This window comes from Dama dama, chromosome 9, assembly GCF_033118175.1.
Source record: "Dama dama isolate Ldn47 chromosome 9, ASM3311817v1, whole genome shotgun sequence".
NCBI classification, from domain to species: domain Eukaryota; kingdom Metazoa; phylum Chordata; class Mammalia; order Artiodactyla; family Cervidae; genus Dama; species Dama dama.
In genome coordinates this window covers 55941038-55965609 of record NC_083689.1, presented here as the reverse complement: position 1 = coordinate 55965609, position 24572 = coordinate 55941038, and the positions used below count along the sequence as shown (strand labels likewise).

At 44.7% G+C, this 24572-nt stretch overlaps 1 protein-coding gene across 6 annotated transcripts in view; it reads left to right on the top strand.

Annotated features, from left to right (window-relative positions):
• FGF1 (fibroblast growth factor 1) overlaps window positions 1–24572 on the top strand; it is a 100630-nt gene that overhangs the window by 71085 nt on the left and 4973 nt on the right. For 5 of the 6 annotated variants that reach the window (XM_061151612.1, XM_061151613.1, XM_061151610.1 and 2 more), the window contains 2 exons: window positions 6007–6209; window positions 19250–19353. In XM_061151612.1, coding sequence (XP_061007595.1) covers window positions 6041–6209; window positions 19250–19353 — 273 coding nt within the window. In that variant the 5' untranslated portion in view covers window positions 6007–6040. The remainder of the gene's footprint in view (window positions 1–6006; window positions 6210–19249; window positions 19354–24572) is intronic. The other variant, XM_061151614.1, reaches the window with a different exon arrangement.

The following is a 24572-nucleotide window of genomic DNA, read 5'->3' as shown; positions in this document are numbered from 1 at the left end:
AGAGGGAGGGTGATGCTAGCAGACATTGAAGAGGCACAGTTGAAAGGGCTTTGTCATGCGTGGGATGGGTGGGAGTGATTTCTACTCTAACCAAAGAATAGTCTCAACAAAATTCTATTTGTGTTGAGTCTAACTTTATGACCTTGAACATGGTCAATTTTTGTAAATGCTCTGTGTGTCCATGAGAAAAACGGTGTTCACTAATTGTTTGGTGTAGGGTTCTCTTATATGGTTCATTCAATTAAGCATGTTAATTGTGTATTTTGATCTTCCACATCCATAGTACTTTTGTCTATTTGCTCTATTATTTATGATAAAAATGTGCTATAATCTCCCACCATCGTTGTGGACTGGTCAACAACTTCTCTTACATATTTGTCCATTTTCATTTTTGAGTCTACATCATTAAGTATACACAGGCTTAGAAGTTTTACATCTCTCTGTTGAGTTGATCCAGTTATCATTATGCAGTGATCCTTTTTATCCCTGATCATTCTTTTTGCCATAGATCTATTTTATATTATTAATATATTAATATTGCTACACTTAAATTTTTGTTAACTTTTGGTGTCTATTTTTCATCCTTTTTCTTTTAATCTTTCTGTGTCCTCATGCTTTTAATGTGTCTCTTGTAATCAGCATAGATGGATTTTTTAAAAAAATCAAATAACTAGCAAATTTAGCCCATTTACATTTATTGTGATTATAAATATATTTGAATTTATTTCTGCTACTTAATTATGAGCAATGTTTTTAAATATATTTGAATTTATTTCTGTCACTTAATTATGAGCAATGTTTTTAAAAGTTTCTATGAGTTTTCTCTTTTTTTCTAGATTCTTTTGGATAAGTACAGTTTTATTCATTTCACCTTTTTTCCCTTATACCTGTCAGTTGCTGGTTGGAATTAATACATTCTATTTCTTTTAACATGTATATTTGACTTATCAATATCTAAGGTAAATGAGTATCTCTAAGGAAAAGTTCAGGCTTTTGAGTCACACCATTCAAAGAGATGAGAGAAAGGACCTGGGGTATATTTGAGGCCAAAGGTGAGATCTGTTTTACATATACTGAATTTGAGAACACATACCCAATTATCACCTTAACAGATGCCTATGCACTTACCTTCAATGGCTTAATACACTTTGCAAAACATCCTCCTTCATGGGTATTCTGCATTGCTTAAGCAGTGACAGAAATTAAAAACAAAATTAAAAAAAATAAACATCAGTGTTTGTCTTCCTTTGATTCTTAGAACCATGTCTTCGCTTCTGACCTAGCCCAGGGCCACACTGAACACATATGTGTCCTAGAAACAGCAAGCCTCATGAACATTCCTTCAATACCCGTCAGTAAGCTGAGAACTGAGTCTGAAACAGTGACCTGGATTCTCTCTCACATAACCATGGCTCACCTGTGCCTCCTCCATCTTTTCCACTGTGTTTGTGGCTTGAATGATAAGGGAGGAAGGGCTTAGCTAATTTCTGCCAAATATTAGAGGGGAGAAAAACTCTATTTCCATACCAGCTGAAAAAATTATTTTAAATTAAGCATTCAGTTGCAGCTGACCTAGACCACATTAGGCTTCAACCAGTTCAACATAACCACTTACCCCTATCTCCTAGAGGTCAGGTCACACTTGTAAACTTTCTAAGTAGCGTTATGAATACTGTACTCATTTAACCCTTCAGTCAGCTGAAGGGTTAAATCTGAGGTAGGCAGCAGGGTGGGGATTATTAGAGGAAACATCTTGGAAGAAGTTACTGACTCGCCCAGACTCCCAGAGCCAATTTGTGCATAGCTAGAGCTGTACGGTGTTCCTTACTCTCCCACACTGAAAAGTGACTGTGGTATTCCCAGCTAAAAGCATATACTTCACATCCTATTCATGTGTCAGAGCCCAGGTTCTCTTCCAGAGGCTACAGCTAACAAAATATGTCAGGCTTAATATAAATGTTCCAACACGCCTGGTGTTCTCCTCACTTTGGTTGTCACTGGTGAGTCGAGAAAATCTCCCCAGGGCCCCAAATCCCAGAGGGCTGGGCCAAGCACATGACAATGACATCCACTGGGCTTGGTCTTTTCCATCTCCCAACAAACACAGAGATAACCCCCTTCCCTGACAGCAACAAAAAGATTATAGTAACCAGGAGCAGGGCTTATAAATTTCCATTATGCTCTATGCCTGATTTCACATAGTTAATGGATTCATTTATTAGAGCAATTTGTGAAAATCCCCAAGGGCCTGGTAAGGCTGCTGCCTAATGGTTTTATCATGTCATACACTTTCTTCATGCCCGTCCTTTAACACTTACTGGATTGGCAAGGAACTTTGGACCAACCACTACTGAAAATACAAGTAAACTGTAAACAAAGCAGAAAGGGGACGGGCATTTTGTGCCTCTGGAGTTTCCTTCAACAACAAAACATTTTTCATTTTTGTATGTTTCACAGCTGATTCATCAAATGCCACTTCACAGCCTACCAAATTCACATTGAACTCAGGGCTTATTTTCAGGCATCAGCATATCACCTTCAGATTTCAGGTATGGATTTGAACCAAAGGGTGATGGGAGCAATCTTAAGTCAATGCAGCCACACAGTCACTGCACCTCTTACTGGGTGGAGCAGGCCCAGAGCAGAGGCGGGGGCTTGTATAACCCCAGGCTGCAATGCAAACCAGAGGGAAGGGGTGCCTGGCCTCTGGCAGAGGTCCTATCTGGGGAGAGTGGCAGTGATAAAGCCCAGGCTTCGTGGCTTAACACACTCATGAATGTGAGAGCATCAGTAGAATTCTTGGCCAGAACTGATGCCTCCAACCATGGCCAGCCTTTCGGTGCATCTGTTCCCTTCTTCCTAATGGAATGGAAGCAACAATGTAAATTAGTAGAGCCAGATTCACATGCAACACTCAGAAACCAACTTAATGGAGACTCCTAATGGGTGCCGGATCTGGAACAGAGGCCATCCTCACCACAGCAACTGCTGCATGACCAGGGCTCACGGGGACCTCCCTTTGAAAAAATCCAGGGACAGCAAGAAGCAAAATTCTGCCTAAGACGGAGAATACAAATGACTATTTGTATAGTGAAATGGCCACCACTAGTATATGGTTATTGTCTCCTGTACCTAATTAAGTACTAGGTGCTTGAAAAGAGGACTGATAGGACAAAAAACATGGATTATCTCTTAGCTGTAATTTAAGGCACAAGGATCTGGTCAGTGTTGTATGTTGACGACAGGTGATGGGTGAAAATGCCCATGTTTGGAAGCACTGAATTGCTTTACATCAGAGGGGATTCCAGAATTGTGTGGAATGGGGAAGAGGAAGGAGAGGGACATTGAGAGGCTGGGAGGAAACAGGGCTGAGCACAGAGAGAGACTCAGAGCTGTGTGGATAAAGAGGGTTTTGGGAAAGAGAGTGAGGTTTTGGGAAGGGAATGTAAAGAGCTGTGGAAGGTGAACTCTGCCGTCTGCCCTGTGGAACTGATGTATATGAAATTAATTTTCCATTTGTTATTGTTGTATCTGAAAAGGACCGGACAGAGTTTTGCCTTATGTGAAGAAGACATTTGGAGGTGGTCTGACTTTAAAGGTAGTTTACATGGTATATGCAAAACTCTGAGGATCCTTGGAGGGACTTCAAACCATAGCCCATGCGGCTGCAGATTGGAAGAGATGTACCAGACACATTACAATGCCTGAAGCAGAGGAACACGTGGAGGCTTCTAACATGAACTCTAATTCCAAAGTCACTAGGACAAATCACCCAAATTGCTGTCTTGATTTCTGTTGGAATTACCTTCTATGCGAGCAGCTCCCTGAAGCCACTCCAGGGATGGCTGGATGGCTGGAAGGGGAGAGTGAGGAATGTAGGAGACTGGCTGGCCTTCTGTTAAGTTCACAGGACTCCTAACACCTGGTGACATGGGTTCTCCAGGGAATGACAACATACATGGGGGCAAAAGTGGAGGCTGTTGGTGGTGACGGCCAATACCTGGGTTACAGATGAGTAACAATGAATGATCAGGTCATGGGGGCAGATGTATGTGCCAGGCTTTGAGTAAAACTCCCACTTCTGCTAGTAATACTGTGCTATCACTGAAGTCACTTAATACTGTCATGGTAATGAAGGGCAAGGCTGTGGTTTTTCCAGCGGTCATGCATGGATGTGACAGTTGGACTGTGAGGAAAGCTGAGCACCGAAAAATTGATGATTTTGAACTGTGGTGTTGGAGAAGACTCTTGAGAGTCCCTTGGACTGCAAGGAGATCCAACCAGTCCATCCTAAAGGAGATCAGTCCTGGGTGTTCATTGGAAGGACTGATGCTGAAGCTGAAACTCCAGTACTTTGGCTACCTCATGTGAAGAGTTGACTCATTGGAAAAGACCCTGATGCTGGGAGGGATTGGGGGCAGGAGGAGAAGGGGACGACAGAGGATGAGATGGCTGGATAGCATCACCGACTCGATGGGCATGAGTTTGAGTAAACTCCGGGTGTTGGTGATGGACAGGGAGGCCTGGTGTGCTGCGATTCATGGGGTTGCAAAGAGTCGGACACGACTGAGCGACTGAACTGACCTAGAGTGAATGAAGGGCAAGTTGGGGCTTTCTTTCAACAGACCCCTTTAGAGGCTCACTTACTAGCTGTTGAGACAGGCTATGAGCAGCTATAAGCTTTGGTTTCACTTTATAAAAAAATTGAGGATAATATCAGTGTCTGCCTCAATGACATAAGTTAACTCTAGCCCATAATATGTTAATGACGATGCTGATGATCACTAGTATTATAAGGCCGCTTGATAATGTGTACAACTGGCATCTACTCACTCTTATAAGATGAAATTCCCATGGTGGTTTTCTTGTCTCTTCTTCACCTCTTTCTTATGCAGTCCTTGTAGTGAGCACTGATTCAGTCTTCTAAATGGTGGAGCAAGCAGATGTTTTAAAATACTAAAGTTTATCGGCTTTGCTTTTTAGTTCGTAGAGGGCCACTGATGCGTTTGTATACTGACAATACAAACTTGTGTAGAGTGGGTCCACTAATCCATCTGTACACTGATAATATAAATTTGTGTATAGTGGGTCCACTGATGTATTTCTATATATATGCATTTCTGATAATATAATTTGTGTACAGTGGGTATACATATCATTAGAGGGTCATAGAAGGTCATACAATGGTTTCTGTGTCATAAGACTTCTCATTAGGAAGTAATTAGGGTGAAGGTAGTCTTTGTACCAGGGATTGACTACTGTCTTCCCTATGTGATCTGAGGATGTACAGGAAGCTGTGAATGCAGGTAACAGCCAGCAGAATCTTCAAAACACTCCACCCCATAAAATGTCCTTTGGCACAGTGATGGCCCTTTAAAAACCCCACCTAACACCTCCACGTGCCTACTTCTCCACTTCTGGTTCCGTTCCCACCAGCAAACCCATAATTTTCCTTTACACATTAACTGTTGGCTAGCTCGGAAACACCCCACCCCTTCCCCCACGGGTCTTGCGTGCCCAGGCTCCCTGGGCTATCTCTGTACACAGGCCTCAGCACCTGGGCAAAACAGTGGGAGGGTGGAGGGCACAACCTCGGTGCCGGCCTCTTGGCTTCTGTGGGTTTCAGCCAGACCCTGAATGTTATTTTAGTGCAACTTCGGTGTTTAATTTGAGGATGTGCGTGGATCAGAAGGAGGGACCAAAACATTATTTTTTTTTCCGTCCACCAAAATGATCAAATTTGATATTCCAAAAAACGCACAGCCTGGTCCAGAGCTGAGTCCAATTGGGACGTGGGAAATGACTAAAAATCCCTCCCCTGCCAGGGACCATCCTTCCTTAACCACTGGCCACTGCGCAGGCCCGTTTACTGTGGGCAGCACCTGGGCAGTCTGTGGTTTCCGCCCACCCAGGAGCCGGTGCCCTGAGGCTCTCCTTGCCTTCTTGAAAGGGCACACAGCACCTTCGCTGGAAGAACATCCTACAGGGTTGTTTAATTTCTTACAGCCTTGAAACAGCCACAACCAGCAGCTGCTGAGCCATGGCTGAAGGAGAAACCACGACCTTCACGGCCCTGACTGAGAAGTTTAACTTGCCTCTAGGCAATTACAAGAAGCCCAAACTCCTCTACTGCAGCAACGGGGGCTACTTCCTGAGAATCCTCCCAGATGGCACAGTGGATGGGACGAAGGACAGGAGCGACCAGCACAGTAAGCACCCATCTCACCTTTCTGGTATCTTCCTTAGTCAGGGACGGGAGACGGGAGAATAGCTAAGGGCTGTACCCTCTTCTCCAAGGTTCTTTTCAGATATGACACACTCAGACGCAGGGGTAACAAGGTACAGAGGGTCTGGGTGTGGAGAAGGGGGACTTGTGAGGGCAACAGCCTGCCTAAAGGAGTCTGATTTCAAGAGTTTAAGAGGACTCTCTGTTGACCTAACATACCTGCTGTGAGATCAGACTGGCTGCCAATGTTCAATTGTTCCAGATTCCTGTAAGCAGTGAGAGGCCTGGTCCCCAAGGCCTGTCAGGGCCCTTCTCGCTCCATGACGGGAAGGGCCACATGAGGCAGGGGCAGTAAACTCCCAACAGACAAGGGCTCGACTTCAAGTTAACCGATTCTCCAGGTTATGTTTCCACTGGGCTTGATTTGTGAAATCCTAGTTCACAGTCGTAGTCTTACACCTCATTAATTATGCTGCTCTCGCTCTGCATATCATGCAGATGTGGCTGCGGTGACTAGAAGGGCTAAAGTCATTCTCCAGACCTTACAGAAACAGGAAAGTAGGAGTGATTTGAGCCAAAGACTGAGTATCTCTTCTGGGCCTTCCTGCCAGCCCTGCTCTCAGATGGTGTTGATAAATGGCGGTATGACTTTGGAGAAAAGACTTGACTATCTAAGAACAAAAATCTCTCCCTTCTGCTTTAGTATTTCTGGCAGTGGGGTGTATGTTTGATATTAGGTGTCTGGGTTCTACTGTGATGTCACTGGGGATTCCCTGAGCACCACCAAAGCATTAGATGTTGGAGCGGAGTCAAAAGTCAGATCTGGTCCCTGCTCAGAGGGTCTGAAGGGTCAAACGTGTCATAAGCCAAGGGAAGGAAAGTATGGATGAAATCAGGAGACACAGAATAGCACAGGTAGAATTTAAGGTTGTACAGGACGGCTTTAAAATGAGATACAGAGAACACTGGCTTTTATGTGATGGTAGTCTTTATTACTGATTCGATTTACACCAAAGGTTAGGGCTTCCCAGGTGGTACTTGTGGTAAAGAACTCACCTGCCAATGCAGGAGATGCAAGAGATACAGGTTTGATCCCTGGGTTGGAAAGATCCCCTGGAGGAGGGCATGGCAAGCCATCTAGTATTCTTGCCTGGGAAATCCCATGGACAGAGGAGCCTAGCAGGCTATGGTCCATAGGGCCGCAGAGAGCTGGACACAACTGAAGCGACGTAGCACGCATGCACACACACCAAAGGTTGCAAGCACTAAGGACAAATGGTCACCCCAGTGGTGCTCACCCTCCACGCACAGAAGCACAGATGGTGGGGCGGAAGCTAGCATTCACCAACCAGGCGGCACTGTCCCTTCCGTTTCATCCACCAAGCAGACCCTTGCCATGAGAAGCAGGAAGTCTGGGGCTGAGGTTTGGGGCTGACTGCTGCAGGGTCAGCCCTGCAGCAGTTTTAATGGCTTGTCTTCAGATGGACTTCCCAATGCCTTATACTTGATGAAAAATAGGTACCAGAGTATAGCAAAAAAAAAAAAAAAAGACTACTGAGTATGTCAGACATATACACAAGCAACATTCGCTGCAAATAAATGGACTTAGACTTCAATCTGTTGTGTTGTATTAGGCAAGCTACACAATTTGTGTGATATGCCTCATACAACACAAAGGGAACAAGCTGTAATCTCTAAAAGGTTTTAAACATTTCTAATAAGTCTTATCAGTCTTCTGAACCAACGAGAATGTTCTCTGGTCTTCCTCATCCCAGAGGAAAAGACAACCTTGGTGAAGTGTTCTATGGGGTTAAGCTGGCTCTTCTGGGAAACCTTAAATTCTGGGGTCACAGGAGGCTACAATTAGTACAATTCCAAGTACTAGGATTTCTGTACAGAGGGTATGTGACTTCACTGTTAACATTATAGTCTGCACTCTGGGTACAGAAGTGTGGGACAACTTCTACATGGTGCTGCAAATTGAGCTGTCTGACCTAAGATGTCAGAAGCCCTGGAGGGCAGCATACAGTAGCATAGGAGTGTATGTGAGGAGGTCAACACAAGAGTGACGGTGGATTAATTACTTCTCAAGTGAACTTAGGCTAGTTATGTAACTGTTCTGGCCTTACTTTTCTCAGTTGTAAAATAAGAGCAATATTACTTGCCTCCCAAGTTTCTTGGGTGAATTACATGAGACAATGTAGTGAAAATTCTTGGCACAGTCTCTTGACCGAGAGTAACTGCTCAGCATATGTTGGTTCATGTTGCTACTGTCATCACCATTGTCGCCATCACTACCACCACCGAGATTTCCATGTACTCAACAGAGCACATGGAACACAGCATAACACTCAAGGACCCTACCTACTCTCTTCCCTTCAGTAACACTGCCCTCCAGGAAGGCCAAGGGTTTGGATTCAGGTTTGGATTCAAGGCCTCTCTGGCAACATTCAGAGTTGTTGTGTTGGCCTATTTACTTAGTCGAGAAGTAAGAACAAGGGCCAAGGAGGTCAGAAATGGAAGCAGGGTGAGTAAGCAGAAATCCATCCCCGTACCTGTCAACGCCAGGAGAACCAGGTAATCCACATACCCCCTGTAGAGTCAGGAGGCCTAGATTTAGAGTCAGAAACCTTGAGGTTATATTCCTGTGCTGCCACTTTCTAACTGGATCAGCACCAGACAATTACCATTCTCTCCATTTGGCATAAAATGCTCTGCAAAAGCAGCTTTAAGTCTCCCAGCCCCCAGACCCTTCCCATCATCTTTTTCTCTACAAAAATGTGGAAGTCTCCAGTGTTCCCAGCTATCTCAACTAGCGGGGAAATACTAAGGCTCAGTTTCCTCACCAGTGCAATGGGAAGAGCAACACAGCCTTGTGTGCCTGACAAAGCTGAAAACTCATGAGATCCTGCAGCCAAAAGGACTGACTCCCTGCCATGGATGCACGTACTAAGTGTGGTTCTGTCGCCCTCTTCTGCCCAGAGGTGGTACTGCCACAATCTTTCTGAATTTCAAGGTTCTTCAGAAATAGAAACAACCTGGGCAGGCATGGAGTGGATGATCCCTGGGTGGTTAGCACAATGGTTTGTATTCCTTGATCATTAGTTTTAGCATGACTAGAGACCATGATGGAGAAGGCAATGGCACCCCCCCCCCCCCCCCACTCCAGTACTCTTGCCTGGAAAATCCCAGGGACGGGGGAGCCTGGTAGGCTGCAGTCCATGGGGTCGCTAAGAGTCGGACACAACTGAACGACTTCACTTCCACTTTTCACTTTCATGCACTGGAGAAGGAAATGGCAACCCACTCCAGTGTTCTTGCCTGGAGAATCCCAGGGACGGGGGAGCCTGGTGGGCTCCCTTCTAGGGGATCACACAGAGTTGAACACGAGTGAAGTGACTTAGTAGCAGCAGCAGAGACCATGAAGATAAGTGGAGAGCCACACTCTAAAACTTCCTCCAGGGAGAGTATTTCTAAAAGCCAATCAAATATTTAAATAAATCTACATAAACCATGCAAAATGGAACTATACGCCTTCCAGCACTATAAGGCAAAAAACAAACAAACAAACAAAAAACTCAACTCCTTTTACAGCTTCTCTTTGTCCCCAACCAGTTGATCTACCCTGGACATGACTGAGAAGTATGCAAAATGTATTCCCTTCCTATCTCCAGGAGAATAAGTTTCCCAGAACCTAACCCAAGGTCTTTCTTGGAGTGGAATAAACCCACGGTGGATGGATGTGCATGGGCCACTGTCCTGTAGACCTGAGTCAGAGGTCTCCACAGGTGGGAATTTCTGGCTGCAGAGAAGATGTTTTTGGTTCATCCCTTTACAAAGGCTCAAATCATAGCTGTAGGCAGTTAGCAATGCAGACTATAGACATCTATTACTTTGCCACACTAGGGAGGCCAGGCAGGACCAGAGAGGAGAGTGGCAGACTGCAAAAAAGCGGTGCTGGGGGCAGGGTATGAGAAGATTTTCGTTGACTGCTAGGGTGTGGCTTGGGGGGCTGGTAAGTGGCCATGTCACCAGGAGAGGTAGGCTCCTGGAGGAGGAACAGGGGCAGGGAAAGAGGACCAGCTCCACCTCAGACACCAGGTGTCTGAGGAGTGCCTTGTGTATCAGGGCAGCCCTCCTCAGGGTCATACTGCACATTTCCTTGTGCGATTATCTAATGGTCTTCTGCCCCACTGGGCTCCCTGAGGACGGGGACTTCGTCTCTCACAGCTCAACACTGCAATCTGTGTGTCAAGCACATGGCTGGGCAGTCAGGTTCATGGCCAATAAATATTAATTTGATGAGTGAATGAACTGTGTTGCAAGCAAATAAATTCAAATTCAATATTATATTCCATAAATATCTATCAAGCACCTAATATATGCCAGGCGTTGCACTAGACTATTTAATTTCCTCTTAGCCACGGTCCTGATGAGGTTATTAATTATCATTCATAATGAACTGCCCTGTGAACTAACTCTGTGAACACTGGGCCCTGGGAACAGCCAGTAACTGGGAAACTTGGCACCGACCCACAGCTGCATCTTCCAAAACAAAGGCTCTCTTATAGCACACTTCCACCCCTGACACCAACACCACAGTGGTGGTTTCACCCCCACACACTGATTAAATGAACATATTGGATTCACACAGCCCATCTGTGGGCCCAGTAGATGCAGGACCCATCACTGCAGTTTACTGGCTCCCTGTCAGCTTCCCTGTCAGGAAGTTACTTTTCCTCCACGTGCCTCAGTTTCCTTGTTTTAAAAACAAGGATGGCAACAGTACCCACCCTCATAGGAAAGTTGGAATTTTAAGTGTGACAGTTTGTGAATGTCTTTAACAGCCTGCCAGGCGCATGATAAGCGCCTGGAACATGGTATCTATCAGCAGCAGCAACCTGAGGCTTGCTGGGCCTTCCTCATCTAACCATCTGATCTTTGGAGTATGCTGAGTTAAACCAATGCTACACCAGCTCCCTGCATCTCGGCATCTCTGGGACTGTCCAGGCTTGGAGCTCTTGAGACCTGGCATGTAGGTACCCTATGCCCAGGCACCAGCAGCTCCACAAGTCCTGCCCTGTCTCGCCTCTCTGCACAGCAAGCTGTCTTGGGCAAAGCAAGGAGCTCCATGCCTGATTCCGCTCTTTCTGGGGGAGTTCACTCTCTGTTTAAGGGGGCCATAACCTATTTCTGGAGCAGTAACTGGAGGATAGGAAAAAGTTCACGAGCATCCCAAACCTGCAGCCCCCTCCCGCAGCATGCACCCCTCACCTCCCCAAGCACGTACGAGGCTTCATGGGGAGCAGGATTACTGGCACCACTTACCACACAAATGGAAATGTTCCTGAGCAAAGTGTGTGCCAATCAAATATTTATAAATCAAACCACATCCTAAAGGCACTAGAGGAGTTCGCTGGTCCCCAGAACCCTGCTTTGCAGCCCTTTAGAAAGGGCAGGCTCCTTCCCTTCAGTGAATCCCTCCTGCCCGCAGTTCTGAGGGCAGTCCAGATTCCCCATCCTGCTACGGCTCACCACCTGACGGCGAACCCACTGTGCTCCCCACTGCACTCGTGTGCTCTTCAGGTGACCACAGTGGGCAGAGCCAGGCATCAGAGAGAGCAACTGGTCTTCAGACAGGCACGCTCTCCCTGGTGGGACACCCTGCCAAAGGCCTCCTTCCCTCTCCTCCCTACCAGCTCCTTATCTGCTTATACAGGAGGGATTTTTCCAGATAGACTATTTTTTTAAAAAAATATCACACAGTCCATGGACTGTATCAAAATTTTCCAGGCACCTTTTTCAGACCCTAGAGGAGAAGCAAACACCTTTACACATTCTAAGAAAAGTCTTTTTCATACGCGCACGCGCGCACGCACACACACACACACACACACACACACACACACACACACACATATATGTATCCAAACCACTGTAACTTTTTTTTCCCCACAAACTCCATTTTATTTCTTGTCCGTCTTTCTCTAATGTTTTACGGTGCCCGGCTTGTGGCTACATTTTAATTATAAATGCCACTGACATAAAACAACCTCACTAAGTTCTGAATGGGGCTGACCTCATTTTGGGTAAACACAGCAAAGGACGGGAAGTCTCCAACCCAGAATAAACCAGGCACGTAATCTCTCTGGGCCTCTCTCTGGAGAGCAGAGGTGGAAAGCAGGCTTAAAGGCCATGGAGGAAAGTGCTGCAGAAGCAGGACCTCCCTCCGCAGCTTTCATCCTGCTGAAGGCAGCAGCTATAGTCTTACCTTTCAAAATTCCTAGGGAGGGACAGGAAGACACCAGCATGGTGCCCCAAAGCTCATGTCTCTTGGCACTGGCAAGTTCTAACTCCTGTTCCTTCTTTCTATCCTTGGAATGTAAGGGATCATGTGTCTTACTGTGACTAAACTACTATGAAGAGCTAATGGAAGGCTCTGAGGAGCAGAAGAGAAAACCAGAGACACCGGCTTATAATTCCTCAGGAAAAGAAGGAGGACCTCTAGACAGGGACCAGCATAGCCACTCAGGTCCCTGGCTTCCCCCTTACCTAGGTTCCCCTAAGTAAAGACCTCTGAAGAGTCCAAAGGATGAGGCAGGAGCATGGGCTGCAAAGGTCATCCTGTATATTTCAGTTATTTGACATTTACTTTTGATAAATTAGCCATTCCCAAACCAGCACACCCTAATGCGTTCCTAGACAAGGAGCAGGACTCTTGATTCCACTGGGGACACTGTGGTTACTAGTCCATCAGGCAAATGCTTCCAGTCTTTCTGTAGCACATTTTTAAAGTGCTTTATAAGTTTGAATTTCTCTAAGAAACTTGTAACTATCACTAGAGTACCTATTTTAAAAATTGCTTTTCATTTCTTCAGCTGAGTCAAAAGTCGCTGTCCATATTTCAGAGACGGGGAACAGTGACTCCCCTGAGGGCTGAGCGATTTGCCCTGTTTTTCAAAAAGCACTTGCCCCTTCATCCTTGGGATGCTGCAGAGCCACTGACCACCCTGCTCACAGAGAGCAAGTCCTAAATTCCCCATACGGGAGAGAGGAGGCACTCCCTCCACCCCTGTGTCCTGGGTGCTAACCTGGTGGAAGGTGCTGGAAGGAGACACTGAACAGAGCAGGTGTGGCCTGAGTGGCCCTTCACCAGCTTTCCGGGTTCCCTGTCTGCCCTTAAGTTGTTGTTCACTCACTAAGTTGTGACCCCATGGGACTGCAGCACATCAGGCTTCCCTGTCCTTCACCATCTCCTGGAGTTTGCTCAAACTCATGTCCATTGAGTTGGTGGTGCCATCCAACCATCTCACCCTCTGTCGCCCCCTTCTCCTCCTGCCCTCAATCAGGGTCTTTTCCAGTGAGTCGGAAAGGTGTGTCTGCCCTCAAGATGACACACCTTTTGCAGATACCTACATTCAGGTCTAGATGGTCCCCGAGGGAAAGTCCGTGTTGGGTCACAGAGCACCGCAGGGGTCAGCAACAGCAAGAAACTCAGTGCCTGCCCACCAACTACAAACCAGGCTTTACACATCAGCCACCCAGCCCCACCCGGAGCACGGCAAAACCATCAGCAGCCCCACCACCCAAAGGTAACCACATTACCAACTTGCTGGCTGTTCTTGCCTCAGTATTGTCTTTTGAAAGAATGAAGAGTTAGGATGAAAGGCAATTTCCCTCCACTCCCTTCCCCAGTCTCATTTTCATCCTCCCTAGAGCAGCCACTGCTATGAATTTGGACTGAATCAAGTGCACATTTTTATCTTTTACTCCCTATCTATTCATGAGCTATGTGCATTGGTTTATTTATTTTTTTTACAAAATTTTCATCAAGGATTTACCACAAATACTCTTTTGCAGTTTGCTTTTTTCCCCACTGTACATTATTTTCTGCTTTTCTTTGAGAGAGAAAACAACTATACAAAGGGAGAAACAAAAAGAGGGTTTTGGTTTTGTTTGCTTTTAGCTCAAAAACAAGTGGAGTTTTTGCTATTGTACTGCTTGATTACTCTGGGTCATCTGACCCTAAATAGGTGTAAGCCCCTGAAGGCAGGGACCTTGCCCACCCTGAGCAGAGCACCCAGCACGTGATGCCCGGGCCATGAACACGTGGTGACTCGGTGGCTTCCCCTGAGGCCCCTGCTCCCTCCAAGAGGGAAGGGCTGCTGCTTCCGCCAAGGCTGTCGGCCAGTCCCTCCCTCTCTTTGTAAGCCCCCCTCTCCCGCTTGCTCTCCTTCCCTCCCACCCCTCAGCAGCAGCTGCAGGAGGATGTAGGTTTGGAAAACTGGAATGAAGTCACACTAGGCAGTTGGACACCTAGTCAGCTACGCGAGCAACGCGCTGGGTGTTACTCCTTCCTGCCAGCTCTGCTTGTAGAAGGATATATGTTTAAGCAACTTAGCCAGAAAGAAATCCAGTGAAAATGAGCTATGAAACTTGGACATCCTGGAGAAATAATATTTACAGAGGAAACTCTTGAGACAAACTCTCACCAGTGCAACAACTTGGTGCTGGGGCTCAGGGCCGAGGGCTGAGTCGTGCGCCAGGCAGCTCTGTCTCATGTTTACCTCCATGGGGCGTTTACACGGCCAAGACGGGGCTCCTCAGACAGCAAAGTCAACTCTACCTACCCCCACAGCGAGACAAATGGGCATTATTTAAGGCACAGAACAGAAATGGACTAGAAAATAAAAAGTTAAAAAAAATAAGTCTTCCTAGGTGATCACGATGTGCTGGTGTAGGTTCGTCGTTTATAACAACTGTACCTCGCTGGTGGGGGGGTGACAACAATGGGGAGACTGTGCCATGCAGGGGAGGCGGCACCTGGTAAATTTCATACTTTCCCTGTATTTCTGCTGTGAACCTAAAACTGCTCTACCAAAGGAAGTCTATTAAAAAACATTTTTCTTGATTACCCAAAAGGACTTGCCCTTTGGGGTTTCTGTTGCAGCTATAACGTGACTGACTTATAATAATGTGACCGACTTATAATAATGTGACCTACTTATATAGGTGTGCGTCGTAAGTCACTTCAGTTGTGTTTGACTCTTGAGACCCCACGGACTGTAGCCTGCCAGGCTCCTTTGTCCATGTGGCTCTCCAGGCAAGGATGCTGGAGTGGGTAGCCACTTCCTTCTCCAACGGGTCTTTCCCACCCAGAGATTGAACCCAGGTCTCCTGCACTGAAGGCAGATTCTTTACCATCTGAGCCAAAAGTCCCAGGTAGCTAACATCATCATGGCTTCTGGATGGTAATCCGACATCTTGTGCAAGTCAGATCTTGAACATAAAGGGGACTAAGGAGGCAAGTGAATATGGCTTGATTTGGACCAATCTCTCTGGTAACTATTCAAGGTACTGTATGAAAGAGAGGAAAAAGCAGGATATTTAAAATAGTCAAGCCCGGATTCTGGTCATGGTTTTGTCTATGATTCTAAGTACAATGTCTGGTAAAAGGTGCTCTTACCAAGCTTCAGTTTCCTCACCTGTAGGACAGAGCCAGTGCCACCTTCCTCCAGGGATGCTGTGAGAAGCGATGATGTCACCTAAACACAATAAAAATGATAGCAATTTTACTGGACACTTCTAGGTATCAGATCATTAAACCTCACAACTCCAGGGAGCAGACACTATCATTACAGATAAGGAAACAGAAATAAATACCATGCCCAATCATTACACAGCTAATACACAGCCAAGCCAGAATTTAAATTCATGCAGTTTGCTTCTTGAGTTCAAACTCTTTAGTTTTACACTATTTATACCAAGATAGAAACTAGCAAGATGCCTGGCACATTGTAGATGATCAGTAAACAATTATTCCCTTCCTTTGGTCTCTCTTAAATATACAGGATTATGCTGAGAAACTAATAGAAAACACATGTGAAAGTTCTCTGCAAATCAGAGGTCAGTGAAAATACTGAGCATTGAAAATTTTTTTTATTGAGATACATTCACATACCTTATAATTCACCCATTTAAAGTATGCCATTCAGTGGTTTTCTTAGAGGTTTGTGCAACCATCTCCACAATCAGCTTTCATCACCCTAAAAGAAACCCTATACCTCTTAACCATAGTTTCCCCTTCTCTCTCCAACCCTTTCCTCAGCCCCTGGCTACCACTAATCTACTTCCTGTCTCTATGGATTTTGCCTATTCTGGACATTTATTTTAAATGGAATCATACAATATGTGGTCCTTTGTGAGTAAGCTGCTTCACTTAACATGCTTTCAAGGTTCAGTCATCTTGTAGCATGCACCAGTACTTTATTCCTTTTTATGGTTAAATAATATTCTGTTGTATATAGCACCATTATTGAATTTATTCACATGCTTCCGAGACTACTAGTGCTGGAAAAAACCTCTAGAAATTGAATCTAAATCATTCCAATTTTACTAACAAGGAGACTATGGCCTGAAAGTTAAACAACCCAGCCAAGGTCCTGCTCATAAGTGGCAAAGCCCAGCCTTGAACCTTACAACTCACAACTCGGTCTCATCTTACTTCACTCCACAAAGCATTATTGGAAACACAATTCAAAATGTGCAGCTTACTAAGGATGGGCCAACAGAATCATCTCTGCAAAGATTAGTCTAATATTGTCCACTCAACAAATACACAATGGCTCTCCCCAGGGTGCAGAGCACTATGGGAGGCACTGGGGACTGGAGAGGAAGCAGGACAGATAAAATTCCTGCCTTTTCTCCCAAGTGTACACTCCCCTGGGAAGGCAGAAATAAATGAGTAAAGCCCTAAACCACAAAGTAAGTGCACGCTAAGTGCCATGAAGGAAACAAACCAGGAAGGAGAAAGACAAAGATGCAGGGACTAGGGAGCCAGGGCTCCTGGGGTGGGAGTGAAAGGACTTGCTGTGCAGAGTCTTGTGGGGTACTTGTGCGGGGAAGGCCGCTCTGAGGAAGGGTTTTGGGGCTGAGGCCAGGAGGAAAAGGACCATCTTTGTGACTATTAGGGGTGAGGAGATACCAGACAGAGGGCAGAGCCTGTGCAAAGATTCTGTGGCAGAAGAGAGACTGGTGTGGGAAAGGAGTGGCGTGGCCGGAGCAGTGAGTCAGTGAGCGAGTGGTGGGACCCGAGGCTGGAGAGAGAAGGCCTCTGGCCTGTGCTCCCATGACTGCCTCTCAGAGCTAAGCAGAGTCAGGAGGCCTGGTGGCAAAGGAGATTGTGGCTTCTGGTTTTCTTCTTGTGAGTTAAATAAACTCTGCTCACCGGAGGAAGTGAGTGGAGGTCCTGAGTCTCTGCAGCAAAGACTTTCAAGGACAAGAGAACTGAGTCTTCAATAAGGGTGATGTAACTACGTATCACCCTTCGGATGAATCAGAAGATAAGGAAAACAGAGGGAAATGAGAAGATACAGACATACTAATAAGGAAGTGGTAAAATGATTACCGCACATCCACATAAGGGGACACAGTTCAATTGGCAAAGATGGAGGGTAACTCCTTCACTGCTTCAGTGGAAAGATTTCCAGTCAGTTTTAACTGAAAAACACAGGTACAGGACTGTAGGGTATCTTACCATTTGTGTAGGAATAAAACAAAAGCCAGGAGGGATAAAATCAATGTCTCATACATAAAATCTCTCTAGAAAAACACACTCAAAATACACCTAGGAAGAGTTTACTTGTTTGTCTCTGTCTACCCAGGAGAATGTATCCCAGGGGAAGGACAAGGACCCTTGTCTGTCCTGACCCCCATCGATTGGGAGCGAGAGGTTGGAAGGGGCAGGAGGAAGACATTCACCACCTCCTCTTCTATGTTTCCAAGTTTGAAACATGGGAATACATTTCTGATTCTAAGAAATTAAATAAAAAATGAAAACAAGGAAAAGCAATGAGGGGCCTAGGGGTACAAACTGAAGCCCTGTGTTCCTTCTAGCATCCCCTGCACCTCAGCCTCTGACAAAGTTGACCCTTAGAGAGGTCAGCTGACTCCCAAAGAACTATTGGATGCTCAGTGGTCCCTAGTCCAGATTTCACTCCTAATCGTAACAATGGTTGGGACCAATGAAATTGTCCCAAAGTAGGCAAGGTGCCATGGGAATATCAGTCAGTGTAATTGGAGAGGGGGTAACTCAGAGCATCTCAGTCTTTACCCTTAACCTCACTGTTTCCCAACCTTGGTACTACTGACTTCTGGGGCTGAATAATTCCTTGCAGTGAAGGGACTCCCTGGGCACTGTAGGATGTTGAGCAGTGTGCCTGGCTTCTACTTGTTAGATGCGAGTAGCACTATCCCACCTCAGCTGGGACAACCAAGAGAGTCTGCAGACATGGCTACCTGTCCCCCGCAGAACAAAATCACCCCCATGTGAGAACCACCACTCCCATCCCAGGTACCTTCTTCATTCTCCCTGCCAGAGGTCAGGATTTCCCCTCTATCAGTACCCGAGTGGGGTTGTCACAGAGGCAGGGTCTTGACTGAACTTCATCATGGTTGAGCTCCTTGAGTTTCATACATGCCAAGCAATCTAACTTCCTGGGAATCTCTTCCATCTGGGAAAATAACACTATTAGATTTTGAAAAATAACAATCTGTCCATGAAAAGCACCCATGAAAGGAAGGCCCAGGCCATAAAAAGCACTCCTGCCAAAGCAGGTTGAGAACTAAAGCTGAACAGCCCCAGGCTGGCCAGCTGCCGACTCTATGGTACCCCCAGATCGCTCACTGGGATGCTGGATCCAGGGAAGTGAATGAGGTTCCTCCCCTGACCCTGCCCTGTAAAGTGCATGTGGGGTCACTTTGTAACAAACGAGGCAGAGACGGGTGGGCGAGCCTGCCACCACCTCTCCTTCCCTCGAGAACATGACTCCCAACAGACGGCTTTCTTTGGAGGGCAAAGAAAAAGGAACTGTATTTCTGTGTTTTGATTAATATGAGGCTCATCCTTGAGGGCTCTGTGAGATGAATGAGCAGAATTTTCCATGGCTAACTGTCCTGGCTGCCAGACTCTATCGGCAAAAGCTTAGTGTTTATTTACTTTTGCTCATGTTATTTTTATTTCAGTTCAGCTGCAGCTCTCTGCGCAAAGCATAGGGGAGGTGTATATTAAGAGTACGGAGACTGGCCAGTTCTTGGCCATGGACACCAACGGGCTTTTGTACGGCTCAGTAAGTATGAGGCTGACATGCTTCCAGACTCAGCCAAGGTTTGAGGTTTCCAGAAATCTTGTTACATGGAGTGATGCAAACTATAAGGCATCAATTAGTCTGTTTGTTATTTTTTCCAGCAGGATTCCCACCCTCCACACAGCCTTATTTTAGGCACAAACATAAAAGAGTTTCTTGCGGTATTCTCTCAAAATACTCCAACATATTATCACATAGACAAAGAGAAAACATTGATTGAAATTTTAGTAACTCATCCAGTCACTTGCTCCAGAATACCCAATCCCACTTCATTCACTCATTCATTCCAAAAATGCTTCCTGAGCATGTGCCACAGATTATATAGGTATGTCTCTTATGCTTTTTATAAAAACTGCAGAGCCCAGACTCTCGCAGTTGATACATCATACATAAAACCTTTAAAACAGTCCTTTTATTCCAGAAGGGTCACCTAAAAGGATAAAAAGTTTAATAAGTTAATTCAACAAACATGCAGCAATGCCTCCTGTGTCAAAGTGCAGTTGGGTACAGGGGCGAGAGGAGGGTTGGGAGTGGGGATGGGGAGGGTAATGAATAGACACATCCCTGCCCTGGAGAAGCACGGTCCAAGAGCTTATTCAGTGGCTAAAATCCTCCTCCATCTCCTGCTCCTTCTCTCTTTTACTTAAGGCTTTATACATGTCTGACTCAGTACATATTGATCTTTGTGAGAAAGGAAGGAAACAGAGGCAATCTGATTTTGTCCCTATTCGTATCCCTGGTAAACGATTTGAATTGAAAGAGAGCTAAAGCCAATGGCTGTACGTTTTGGAATTATTTCTGGATTTCAATAATCCCTTCTCTGTAGCCTAACAACTGAACATTAAGGCTTCACCAAACCCCCCTTCTTCCCTTTTAAGAAGATATCTATCAAAAGGCAGCCAGCAGGGGAATTTCAGTCCGGGGCTCCCTTTAACTTAAATCAAATTGCCAAGTGGCAATGGGAAACTTTTTCTTGAAGCGGGAATTTCAGCCAGGGCTTGGGATCTGAACACAGGTCATCTTTTTCATGCTGCCCACTAGGGCTCAGCAGATGAGACCATTGGAGGAACAGCTGACTCCTGTAAGCTGTTTGCTGAAATACAGATTGATAGGACAACTTGAAAGGGTTTGGAGCTAGGCAGTGACTGGAAGTGAGAGTTGATTTTTTTTTTTTTAAAGGCAAATCTTCCAATCTGTAATGAAATCAATAGACCAATCCATCAATCAGTATCAGACTTGTAACTTAATCTCATATCTCTGCCAGTTTGGCAAGTTACTCACCTACTCTGAGCCTTATCTGAAGCAAGGATAGTAATGAACAGTAATTACTGCATACTTACATAGGTCAGGAGAGTCAGAGAGACAACACTCAGAACCCACACACACGTAGCAATGACAGCTATAAGGCAACTGGTTTACAAATTCCTTACATTCATTATCATGTTATATGTTACAGTTTTATGGCTTTTCTTCCTTTAAGTCAATCCTGATGTTTATTATAACCTTCTCTTACTTGTATAAAACTCTGATGGAGAATGCCCCTAAATTCCATTTCCTCTAGGGTTGAAGCACCCGCTTCTCTAACCACAGTCTTGGATGTCACTGATTCACCTGAAATATGCACAGGGTGATCTTAATATATCACTATTTTTATATTCCTAAGAATATGAATTTTCATCTGCCTTCACTGATGAAGGAAAGTTCTAAAATATCTCAGAGCTTGCCCCATGCTCTTAGCCAATAGTAGGTATTTATCCAGATACAAATTTTTATACGTAGAAAGTATATATTTATTTTTTTTTTAGAAGTTTGAAAGGCTCTAAAACATTAATATATTTTTCTTTGGGAATGGTGAATGGATGACTTTACAATACGTGAATGCTTTTTTGTATTTTCCAAATTTTCTACAGTGGGTATACGTCGCCTACATAACGGGGAAAGCATGACATGGGGTCGCAAAGAGCCAGACATGACTGAGTGACTAACACTTTCACTTCATTCTTTTTCATGCTAAATATAAAAAATTAACTAGAACAACAGGCATGAATCAGCTGTTAATCCTCAGGCCCGTGGCATTGCACGAAGTGCACAGTAAGTGCTGACAAATCCTGGTTGAAGCACAGATACAGCATCTCCAATTTGGGCTCTGACTCAGCCTGTGACTCAGCATTTCTGTGTGTGTCAACTGCTCTTGTGTAATAGACATATCAGGTGGGGGACGTGGCCGTCCTCAGCTTCATCACAGCACCCAGGCCTGACACCCACGGAGGGCGGTCATAGGGTAAGTCCTCCCGGCAGGAGAGTGGATAACCCACCTGGGTCCAACACTGGCCAACCTCCTCCCACCCCGATGATGTGCATCAGACAGCAATGTCTGGGTAAGTTCCTCCAGAGGCAGCAGAGTCACCTAATCAAATATTACATCTATGTCCTATCTTGTTTCAAAGTGGTCTAAAGTTTCTCAGCCAGCTGTTACTGCACTAGACTACAGATGAACAAGCAGCAGAACACCTCCTGTTACACTCTTGTTGTTGTTCAGTCACTCAGTCGTGTCCGACTCTTTGTAACCCCATGGACTGCAGCATGCTGGGCTTTCCTGTCCTTCACCATCTCCCGGAGTTTGCTCAAACTCATGTCCATTAAGCCAGTGATGCCATCCAACCATCTCGTCCTCTGTGGCCCTCTTCTCTTGCTCTCAATCTTTCCCAGCATCAAGGTATTTTCCAATGAGTAGGCTCTTTGTATCAGGTGGCCAAAGTATTGGAGCTTCAGCTTTAGCATCAGTCTTTCTAATGAATATTCAGGGTTGATTTCCTTTAGGATTGACTGGATTTCCTTATGGTTCAAGGGACTCTCAAGAATCTTCTCCAGCACTACAGTTCAAAAGCACCAATTCTTAGGCACTCAGCCTTCGCTTTATGGTCTAACTCTCACATCTGCATATGACTACTGGAAAAACTGACTTGACGGACCTTTGTTGGCAAGGTAATGTCTTTGCTTTTTAATATGCTGTCTAGGTTTGTTATAGCTTTTCTTCCAAGGAGCAAGAGTCTTCTAATTTCATGGCTGCAGTCACCATCTGCAGTGATTTTGGAGCCCAAGAAAATAACGTCTGTCACTGTTTCCATTTTTTCCCCATCTATTTGCCATGAAGTGATGGGACTGAATGCCATGATCTTAGTTTTCAGAATGTTGAGCTTTAAGTCAACTTTTTCACTCTCTTCTTTCACTTTCATCAAGAGGCTTTTTAGTTCTTCTTCACTTTCTTCCATAAGTGTGGTGTCATCTGCATATCTGAGGTTATTGATATTTTTCCCAGCAATCTTACTTCCAGCTTGTGCTTCATTCAGCCCGAATTGCACATGAAGTACTTCCTTATAAGTAAAATAAACAGGGTGACAATATACAGCCTTGATGTACTCCTTTCCCAATTTGGAATAGTCCATTGTTCTATGTCTGGTTCTAACTGTTGCTTCTTGACCTGCATACAGATTTCTCAGGAGGCAGGTAAGGTGATCTGCTCGTCCCATCTCTTTAAGAATTTTCCACAGTTTGTTGTGGAACACTTTAGCAGTCAAACACTTTAGCACAGTCAATGAAGCAGATGTTTTTCTGGAATTCTCTTGCTTTTTCTACGATCCAATGGATGTTGGCAATTTGATCTCTGGTTCTTTTGCCTTTCCTAAATCCAGCTTGTACATCTGGAATTTTTTGGTTCATGTACTGTTGAAGCCTTGCTTGGAGGATTTTGGGCATTAGTTTGCTAGCATGTGAAATGAGTGCAACTATGAGGTAGTTTGAACATTCTTTGGCATTGCCCTTCTTTGAGATTGGAATGAAAACTGACCTCTTCCAGTCCTATGGCCACTGCTGAGTTTTTCAAATTTGCTGACATATTAAGTGCAGCACTTTCACAGCATCATCTTTTACGATTTGAAACAGCTCAGCTGGAATTCCATCACCTCCACTAGCTTTGTTCGTAGTGATGCTTCCTAAGGCCCACTTGACTTCACACTCGAAAATGTTTGGCTCTAGGTGAGTGATCACACCATCATGGTTATCTGGGTCATGAAAATCTTTTTTGTATAGTTCTTCTACGTATTCTTGCCACCGCTTCTTAATATCTTTTGCTTCTGTTAGGTCCATACCATTTTTGTCCTTTATTGTACCCATCTTTGCATTAAATGTTCCCTTGGTATCTAATTTTCTTGAAGAGATCTCTAGTCTTTCCATATTCTATTGCTTTCCTCTATTTCTTTGCACTGATCATTTAGATAGGCTTTCTTATCTCTCTTTGCTATTCTTTGGAACTCTACATTCAGATGGGTATATCTTTCCTTTTCTCATTGCCTTTCACTTCTCTTCTTTCTCAGCTATTTGTAAGGCCTCCTCAGACAACCATTTTGCCTTTTTGCATTTCCTTTTCTTGGGAATGGTTTTGATCACTGCCTCGTGTACAACGTTATGAACTTCCATCCATAGTTCTTCTGGCATTCTGTCTATCAGATCTAATCCCTTGAATCTATTTGTCACTTTCACTGTATAATCCTGTTACGTAGTTCCTTACTAATCAGAGATAACTTAACTGAATACTTTAAATGAACTCAAGCATGAAAGTACATTCATCACCTACTTGGTGAGCACCTCTTATGTGCAAATTTTCTGTGTTGGGGAGGAGACACAAGATTCCATTTCTTTCCTTAGTAGGACTGACAGTCCATACAGACAAACATGCTCACCAATAGAGAATAAACAATAGGATTGGAAACCACCAGAAAGGGACTTGCCAACCACTGTTGAGTGAAGAGATAATATAGACATCACATGACTTGGAATTGGAGCTAAGTCAATACAGAGCACATGTATTTTAAAACTCCTGTCTTATGTCCAAACATAATAAATGTATTCTAAAATCTTGACAAATAGAAAGTGCCAAGAACTGGAATTCCTCCCATTCTAACATACATTTTAGTAAAAAAAAAAAGAAAGAAAGAAAAGTAATTGTTGGTAGATATTTTCAATGTAATTGCACAGTTTAAAATGTTTTAACTATCTATCCAATTAATAAAGTGACAGTTGCATTGGATCCTTTCATATGGATATACCGCTCTCCACTTAACCAATCACCTTTCCATGGGTATTTACATTATTTCCCATGTTATCATTATAGCCAATATTTCAAAGAACATCTTTTGAAAATA